The following is a 10,320-nucleotide window of genomic DNA, read 5'->3' on the forward strand; positions in this document are numbered from 1 at the left end:
AGTAACCATATCTACATTATCTATCTTTTTTAGCATTTTCATGCACTGGTAATTCCTTGGAATTGCATTTCTAGTTCTTCTTCTAACGCACGCAATTCAGCTTGAACCGTTTAACGTAGAAACTTCATTCAAACTGTGTTACGTAGATCTTACTTACGCGATGTGGGCTTTGTATATATCAACTTTGTAACTTTTATACTTTTTAAACTATTAGTTAAAAACTATTACAATTTCCCCCATAGACTTAACATTGCTCATTATGACATCACTGCAGCAATTAGAATCTTACGCCAGGTGGCCGGCCACCTGGGCACCAACTGTCAGTTTCTCTGGCTTTAAGCATACAGTCTCTCAGAAGACTACATATCCTGTTAACTGTTTCCTCTGTCCACAACTGTTTCAAAATAAAAGTCCTCACTGCAATAATACACTATTAAATCATTTAACCATTGAAACTACTCAACTATTGAACTGTTCAACCATTCCAACTGTCATTTATCATCCACTATGCCGCCAGTCAACTACATGAAACATCCATGTACCTAGCAACCAACATAGCAACCATTAAAATGAAGTGTTTATGACCGTTTCCATAGCAACCAACATGATTATACTGCAGTAACTTCTTGTTTCCTGATAGTGGCCACCATGGATACCCTAGCAACACATGTTTCAAACTAAAAGTCCTCACTAGCAAGTTAGCTAGTTAGCATGGTTAGCATTGTTAGCATAGTTAGCATTTTTAGCATAACTGCAAAAAATCATCAACTAAGTTAGCTAATCAACCTGGTTAGCATTGTTAGCAAATTTAGCATTGTTAGCATAGTTAGCATTTTTAGCATTACTGCTAGAAATCATCGGATAAGTTAGCTAATCAACCTGGTTAACATTGTTAGTAAAGTTAGCATTGCTAGCATAATAAGCATTTTTAGCGTAACTGCTAGAAATCATTAGCAAAGTTAACTAATCAACATTTTAACATGAATAGAAATCATTAGTTAAGTTAGAACTGGAATGTTTCATCTTTAAACTGTCTACCTTCACACTATCAACTCTCTGTAAACTATGCAACCACCATGTTTACCCTAGCTACACCTTAGTAACCATATCTACATTATCTATCTATTTTTGCATTTTCATGCACTGGTAATTCCTTGGAATTGCATTTCTAGTTATTATTATTATCAGAAGGTCTTGTATCAAACTATGGCTGTGGAGGGAAACAGTTCTTTTTACATATAATATTCTTTGCAAGGTTTTGCTGACAATATTGAGATGTAATTCAAATTGTCATTTTGAAAAATTTCAGAAGTATCTGTAATTGAATTACACATTTTTTCTCCAGAAACTGTAATGTATTACTTTTACATTTATTTTGTAATTAAATTACGTAACGCAATAACATGTATCTCGTTACTCCCCAACACTGCTCAGAGGTCAGAAGGGCTTGACACAAGTGCAGCGGTAGGGCAGATCATGGAGCACTTTTGGGAATGGAGTCCCGAGAGACTTACTCACAATTACAGACTTCTGGCTGGCTGGCTGACTGGCTTGTTGGTTCATTGCTGAACAAGCTTACGGCTGCTTACAGTAAATCTGAGATTATACTGTATTGTAGATGCCAACAACTCAAAGCAAACACATTAACTGGAATATGACCTTCATTTACAAAGGTCATTTACTAAGGTCATAATGTTCTTTAGAAGATAAAAAAAAACACTGAGCGGAGTAGGCCTCCAATGCAGACACACCTGGATCATTCTGGTAAATGACTAAAAGTCTTCAGTCTTCCACTGCCTTGTGTTGCTCAGCCAGTAGAGTAAGGAGCCAACAACTAAAGTCATGGGTCTGACCTGTTTGGAGTGTTAATGTGTTGATTTGTGATTGTGTTTTGATGATTTGTGTTATTCCCAACCCAATTTCCTACTGTTATTTGTTTTAGGAGTAGCCTATACACAGTATGTCTTTTTAACAAATCGTTATGTCCAGATAATGGACATTTTGCATTGTTTCCACCACATTCATTTTAAGTGAAGGGATGAGAAAATGTCCATCTTACCTACACAGCCATTTGGATCGAAGCCTTTAGAGTAAATGTGTAAGTTAACCCCAAGCGCCGGGCGTCACTCCATCCATTCCATAAGCTAAAATGTGGGCAAAGGGTTAAAATGGTGGCGTGGTGGGGTGAGGGATGACAGAGGGTTAGGGGCTTACAGTGCAAATGACCAGGAGGTGCTGTGGAGCAACAGGCCACCACCACGCCCATACTCTGTAGGGGTTCAAAGTGCCCACATGGACCCAGGTTCAAATCTGACCCATTGTTGTTTCCCAGTCTCACTCACTTCCTGTCACTCTTCACTGTCCTATCAAAATAAAAGCAAAAAGCTAAAGAAAATATACTTAAGACATTAGCTAATTATATATGCTTTAAACATTAGCAAATGAAAACACATGTATGGGTGGGACGAGCTGGTGAAGGTGGACTGCTATTTCTGGCCACAAAGAGGTCATACCTACGTCAGCGTTGATCCTGGTTCGAGATGATAATAAGCAGTATATAATCATTGTCAACCCTTAATAAATATGGAATTTTGTCAATATTAACATTAGCATTGATGATGTATTTCACCATAGCTAGGTCAAACGATTTAATTTACAGCTGGAACTAAAATAAATTTTTGGGTGGAGTCACACTTCAAATGACCTGATATATCATCTGATAGCACATTGTAACATGATATCATATCAAGAGCCTGCACTAATTAAAAATCACTCTAACTAGGAGGTGTCATTGACAGATTTTTTTTTCAATCAAAAAACATGTTTTACTAAAACATTCATTCAAATCTTTAATAAGATAATTTTTCTGAAATGTGTTCAACTTTGCCAAATCTTTTACTCCCTTTTCTTTTAGAAAATAATCTACTCGGAATTGTGCGCTCATTTTAATCTTGCAATGACACCTCCCAAGTTCCATTATATCCATTCCACAGTGTTGTAGCTCATTACTGCCCTCCATAGGTGAAAGATGGAAAATACATTTGGAAGAGACATCTCAGTTGTCTTCACAATGACCATTTACAAAATGTATCATCATTACAAATGTGTGCTCATCCCTCTTTATAAGAGACTTACTGTTCAATGTAATTTGAATATATACATAGGTGATGCCACAAAGTAAGAAATAAAAAACAAAACTTTAAAGAAAGTTAAGGAGACATTATACCCAATACCAAAATGACAGTTTTAGTGAAGCTACCAGTGATGAATGTAAAATAAAATTAAAAGGACAAAGAAAGAAACAAACATAACACAGTTTCATGTATATCTCTCACCACAGAGGGGTGCTGTTGAGCCCATTAAGGAAGGACAAAGCCAGCTGTGGCTCTAAAAAAGGAGTGGATATGAGATTGAATTAGCCTCTTATATCAGCTCAATTAGAGTAAATGTACTGACACAGAGAGGCACCGTCTCGGTGACTACCGCTCAGGTACATAAACACGATATTAACGAGCACCATAATCTCCGTATGGCACGACGGAGGACGTCGAGAGTTTAGAGAGAAACACAAACAAACAAACAAAGCACTGAGCACTGGCATAGTTTTATTGAATAAAATGTGACATCACGCACAGAGTACCACCAGAAACACATTCGAGTAAACGACCATTAAACATCCATAGTAACCTCTGTATGTAGGTATAAAGGAATATAAAATTATTACTTAGAGCGTGTCTGTACCTCTTACTCAGCAATCTACACAAATCTCTTTAAATATATCTCATCTGTTCCCTTTACAATCCATATGAATTTGCAAGACTGTATTTCAACCCTAGCCAACCATACAGGCAAAACAGGCGATGAAAAGCACCCATTACCAAAGCAGACTTCATTTCAAACCAGTCTGTGTTTGGTCACATTATATCAATTAGCAGGAACTCAGGTAAATATCAAAAATTGGCCTGACGAAACCCTGTATACTTTAAGCATATACATATATCTATATTTATATATACAGTATATATATATATATATATATATATATATATATATATATATAATATATATATATGCATATATATTTATATTGTTCCAGCGATTGAAAGTGAGAAATAGCAAAGAGGTACAAACACATGTGCAGCAATTACATTATGCATGTAGTATACCATATAAAATCCATATAAAAACATATAAGTATATTCATATAACGTATACATGGATCTATATACAGCAGGTATATAACACGTAGAGAGACAAGCTGCTGTAAGTGCTTTGTGGGAATGGGGAACAGGAGTAAGATCCTTCCATTTGCACTTGTCCTCGGCCTCTGCAGAAGTCTTGGTACATTCTCTAGGGCAGAGAAGCTGTGTTTCCAGTTCTATCTAAATTTGTCATTTTCTTTAGTCTGTTGGATTGCCATCCTTAATCTCTATCTCTGTGTTAGTATGTGCAATTAAGGTGCTTGTCTGGGACAGTGTGTGTGTTTGTGTGCGTGTGTGCGTGTGAGTGTGTGTGCTGAGCCCTAGACGCACAACCGGGCGTTTGCGTCGAGCTCTCCTCTCCCTGGAACGTTGTGTCCTCCCGACTCTTCACACACACGCCGGGCCTTCCTTCCCTGTTCAACAACGCCAGTTCTGATTGGCCGGCGGTGGGTTCCTCAGCCTCTCGGCTCCTGTGATTGGCTGAACTGCACAGTTGGCCGTGTCTGGGTCCAGCGCCTTTCGGACTGGGCCGACCCACCGCTGCCGCTGGTGCCATCGTCGCTCTGGGGCTCCAGCGTGATGGCGGCTCCTCAGCTCCCGTGCGGCCCAGAGCGGGGCTCACAGCTGGGCCTAGGCGCTGGTAGCTGCCCTTGGCCTGCACCATGTGGATCCCGCCAATGGGGATGAGCAGGCTCGGGCTCCGGGCTGGAGGCTGGGAGTGGAGGGGCAGGTGGCTGAGGAGGCAGCAGCCCTCGCTGGGCAGAGCAGCGGGTGAGATTGTGGTGGCGGTCCGGGCTGGGTGGTGGTGGTGGCGGTGCTGGTTACGGAGGACAGAGAGTTGGGATGGTGGCAGGTGCATCACTTCCTCCTGGGGACAACACCTCTCCTATAGGAGAGAGAGAAGAAGGAAGAGACAGACATTGGCAACAGAGAATTAATGTGTCAAAAAAAAAGTTTTTTTTGTACCAAATTGTAAAAAATAATATGATTTGGTATTTTATATACTGCATATGTATTTTCATGTATATATGAAAATACATTTGTTTGAATTGATTGAACTGATTGAACTCAAAGTGATAACAAGAAAGAGACAGTCAGAGTGAGAGACACAAAAGGTATGAGAAAAAGAGGAGAAGACAGGCAAAGAGTCAAAGAGAGGGGCAGGGAGAGAGAGAGAGAGGGAGGGAAAGAGAGAGAGAGAGATAGAGAGAGAGTAGGAGAGTAAATAATCTTCCCAAGGATACAAGTGAATAAAAATGATTTTGAAGAAAAAAAAAACGTTGTGCGATGCAACAGGTTAAAATAATCCTGTGGGATTTCTGACCGCCGCTTAATGACAAAGCTGTTCCTTCCTCCCTCAGCTGTCATATTTGTAAACAACACCCAAACGACACAAACATTAGGGATACACCAACAACGCACGCCTGCGACTAATGATAGGCCCAGGCCACTAACATTTTTATCACTCCACCCAAAGGCAAATAGACGGGGTCTGCATTTAGAGCTCAGCATTATTTTTAAGGCTTTACTATCTGTTGGTTTGGAATTAGCCGTGTTAGCATAGATGGGCTTCCTTCCTCTAGCCTATAAAGGCTTGGCTTTATTTAACAGTTGGTGTGTGTGTACTCGGCTATCTGCAGTCACTCTGTTTGCTTTTGGAGTGTTTGGTTAAGATGGATTTGGCTGTTTACCTTTTGACAGAAATTGCTTTGTGTGTGCGTGTCGAGGAGAAGAAAAAGAAGAGGGTGAAAAGAAGGAGAAGGGGAGGTGCGCTGCTGTTTTTGGCAGCGACCAAACCAAAATGTGACAAAAGCAACGAGCGGGGAGGAGGGAGGGGGCAATTATCACACTTTAGCCCACTGGATAACGAACACACGCAGGATGACATGAGGCAGGATGGTGAACCACACACACACACACACACACACACACACACACACACACACACACACATAAAACACATGCGTATATATAGGCATGAAGTCAAATAGTGTTGGTTATATCAAAGAAACTCGTAATATCAGAAAACCCAAATCTACAGAAGTTATAAAATAGACAGCTGTTATTTGTGCTTGTTTGTTTGCGGGAGAGTGGGATGTCTGATTGGATATACAGACAGCATATGTGAGTGTGTGTGTGTGTGTGTGTGTGTGTGTACGTGTCTGTGTACGTGTGTGCAGTCTTTGCGTGTATAGACAGACTCACCTGCACAGCCACACAGCCCACCCCACCAGGGGATGCTTCGTATCTTGTCTTGGGTGTCCTGTGTGGAGAGGAGGAACCAGAGATGGAGGTGGGAGAGGCGGCACCGGAGCCTGGACACCCAGTGGAGCTGCAGGCCGACTGGGGAACGGGAGCCGCCGAGTCCCTTCCAGGGGACCGCTGACATCCAGAGGGCGACAGCGGACATCTGCCCGGAGACACCTGACCCGACGGAGAGGGCGAGAGGGGGAGGCGCTGAGAGGGGGAGAGCTGTGGGCAGGCACAGGGGCCGCAGGAGGCCTCTCTCCGCGGGGAGCAGCAGCGGGACAGGGAGAGGGACTGGGGCAGGGCCGGGGACAGGCAGCGGCCCGGCGACAGGCTCAGGATGGGGGACGAGCAGCTGCCGCTGCGGGGCTCCGGTTGAGGCCGAGGGACCGTGACCGTCACCGCGCCTGCCAAGGAGGAGTGCATGCTGGGTAGAGGATGCCGCTCTCGGTGAGGGTCAGAGGGACCAGCGACCATCTGGGTGGCATCTCCAGCAGGGGTGGGTGATGATGATGATGATGATGATTTTGATGATGATGATGCCAAGTGGGCAGTGATGAGTTGTCCACGCTGCACATCTGGACGAACCTCTTTTGGCTGGTCCTCTGCATCTTCGTACTCTTCATCGTCTCCATCATCATCATCATCATCCTCTTCCTCCTCCTCATCTTCTCCCTCCGTGTCCTCAGCATCAGAGAACTGGTGTTCGAGTGCCTCTGTCCTGACTGGGCAACCATCACTGCCACCTACAGGCAAGATAGGGTTACTACAGGGGCTAAGCCACACTGAGAGTTGCTTTATGCCCCATTTCAACACTTGATTCCCGGCAAATATTTGACGACAAATAGCCCAGCAACCCCTCAAAGTCTGGGCCTGAGAAGGAAATTTCATCACATTCAAATCTCAGGTTTTGGCTCAGAATGAGTCACAAATCTAATTAAATGTTTTCCTAGGATATGTGCTTGTTTTGCCAGAGTACACTCCAGGGCAAAACCAGTAATTACAGAGCCCTAGAAAGTATATCTGTAATTAACCTCCTAATATCCTCAATTTATGTAACAAACTATCAGAGAAGAAACAGTATCACAACAAGTCTGCTTATCATGTCGCCTGTGACAGTTTCTAGACAACCTCCATCTAAGGATAACAATCCTTTTTTGTAAAATCAAAATGCCATGGCATGTGCTGTAATTATCATAAAAAGCTCCCATGCTGATTTATCCTCTGACAATTTATTACCTTGGAAGCTATGGCAACTGTATCATTATGACATTTAACTGTCATGACATTAGATACTGATGGTGACATGTTAATGGCCATGACTATGACCAATCCTTAGTCCTAATAGAATATGCCAACTGTTGTTACATGTTTATGAAATGGTTATATCAGTCTTATGATGGGCAACTTTATATTCATATTCCCAGGTCTTCTCTAAGGCAGTGACAGTTAACTCTTACTATAACTATATGCTTTAACTATTCACATAAAACCACACACACACACGCATACATACACACATGCAAATGCACACGCACACACACACACACGCGCGCGCACACACACACACGCACGTGCACGTGCACACACACGCACGCACGCACGCACGCACGCACGCACGCACGCACGCATGCACACACACACACACACACACACACACACACACACACACACACACACACACACACACACACACATTCCTGATGACAAAACTGGAGGAAATCCTTCTATACTAGGCACAACACTAAAGACAGAGACACACAAACACATGGATTGATGACAACACACAGCAACACAGGGGGCAGTCCAACCTTCTTCCCCCATCTCAGGCCCATCAGATGTGGAGTTGGGCACGCTTTCTTCATGGCACTTCTTCCCATGGGCCTTGGACTTCATGTGTTTGGTGAGGTTCCCTGGACCCCCAAGGACACACACACACACACAGACATACAGACACAGACACAGAAACAGAAACACACACACACACACACACACACACACACACACACACACAAATACAAGCACAGAGACGAACACACAAACACATATATAAGTCCAAGCACAAACCAACATAACCAGGGCTCAGAAACGGTTCAAAGAGTGAAAATGATGAGCGTAACTGAAAATGGGAACAAAACCAATTTCACCTGTTCCAGATTGAATTACTGCATAACTTTATATTTGTTAATAATGGTATTTATCATTCCAATAAACCTTTGTTTGAATATTACTGAAAAGTCCATAGGCTTGGAAAGTGGAAAGCTAGGAATTTAGTCAATTTTTATGAACAGTGTCTCCCCTGTACAATAGGCTAGAACTACTACAGTAGTTGATAAAAAGGATTTTCATATCCAACACTATCTAATTGCCTTTTCCAAGTATGTAGCCTAAATTACTGAAACACTACTGTATGTGAAATAATATAGGCTACCAGAGACACTGGGAAAAATATCTATAGGTCTGCCATGCAGTTGGTGGCACCACACATAGGCTATTACAGGGCTTTTCTGCGCCTGAGGTTAGGCTATCAGAATTTTTTTAAGATCTAATATTACAGTACATAGGCCTACCTGCCTACTCTCAAATCTGACCCTTTGAGTTAGGTCAAGCACAGTGTTTTTCACATTAGCCTAATACGCTTTGTATAAAGCAGTAAGGCTGTTGGGGGGATAAGGCAATAGTATTGTGCCACCTGCCATAAATCAATTTGTAAAGGAACATTATTAACTGTTCCACTATAATGTTCTAACTGGCTACCATTTAGAGAAGAGGCCTTGGAACACTGGAACAGAAACTAACAAAATTCATGTTGTGTTATCAGATGTCATGCTGATGTCTGATGGTTACAGGCGGACATCATGTTCAGGAAATAACATATAACATAACGTTTAAATAACGTATAACATATAACGTATACAGCCAGTTTGACAAAACAACATTTTCACCAGACAGCTATCATTCAACTCTGTCCCACTCATCTCCAACCTGACCAGCATAAGATAGACCAACGGACACACTGCACTCTGGGAGCACTTCTCCATCGCTCCGCTGCTTGTGCGCTGGTACTTGCCTTTGGTTTTGAAGGCAAAGTTGCAGTGCTGGCAGATGAAGGGTCGCTGGTCGGTGTGCAGTCGGATGTGTTTGCGAAGCGTGCTGGGCTTCTTACAGCGGATGCCGCACTCCTCACACACGTACCTGCCCCTCCCACGCCCGCGCACGTACACGTACTCCTCATTCGACCGATACCTGTGGAGACACAGAGAGGTCAAAGGTTAAATTATCAACCTCACACATGTACCTGCCTCACCTACACACGAGCACATACACTCGTCATTTAACCTATACCTGTGGAAAAAGGAGACAAGCAAGTCAGAGCTTAAAAGATTAATGTATATTATTATTTAACAACATATTTCTCCCCTGAAACCAAAAACATGATTTGTCCTACATTTTTTCTACAGGTTTGTTTTTTATAGCTGTGTAGTAGTTTCTGAAAATAATAACTAAGGTATGTCTAATAGACCCTATGATCACATGATCATAATAGATTGGTTCCAGTTGAGGAGGGGAGTCTTTTCTGTAAAATAAGATACAGCCTAAGAGAGCACACAGAGACTGTCGTTTTTTTTTTCATTTCCTCCTTGTAAGGTCACCGTAACACTCCACACGTGTAGTCTGAGGAACAAGTGGTTGGATTCACCCAAGCGGTCTACGTCCAAATGCAAATATTAGGGGGGAAAACACACATCACCTCGTCTATGCCACTAACCTGACTCCATTTCGGCAGCAGCACCTGTAGGCTGCTTTTAATGCTCCTATTTATCTCCTCTATCTACACACACACACACACACACACACACAAACATGAAGA

General features: G+C 42.5%; 1 protein-coding gene across 1 annotated transcript in view; it reads right to left on the reverse strand.

The window, feature by feature from the left end:
* Window positions 1–4,054: 4,054 nt before the first annotated feature.
* hivep3a (HIVEP zinc finger 3a) overlaps window positions 4,055–10,320 on the reverse strand; it is a 17,149-nt gene continuing 10,883 nt past the window's right edge. Inside the window, exons 3-6 of the mRNA XM_062530079.1 lie at window positions 9,520–9,695; window positions 8,261–8,362; window positions 6,408–7,195; window positions 4,055–5,088 (exon numbers count right to left, since the gene is read on the reverse strand). Of these exons, the coding sequence (XP_062386063.1) occupies window positions 4,441–5,088; window positions 6,408–7,195; window positions 8,261–8,362; window positions 9,520–9,695 (1,714 nt within the window). The 3' untranslated portion in view covers window positions 4,055–4,440. The remainder of the gene's footprint in view (window positions 5,089–6,407; window positions 7,196–8,260; window positions 8,363–9,519; window positions 9,696–10,320) is intronic.

This window comes from Sardina pilchardus, chromosome 24 (assembly GCF_963854185.1).
Source record: "Sardina pilchardus chromosome 24, fSarPil1.1, whole genome shotgun sequence".
Classification (NCBI taxonomy): Eukaryota; Metazoa; Chordata; class Actinopteri; order Clupeiformes; family Clupeidae; genus Sardina; species Sardina pilchardus.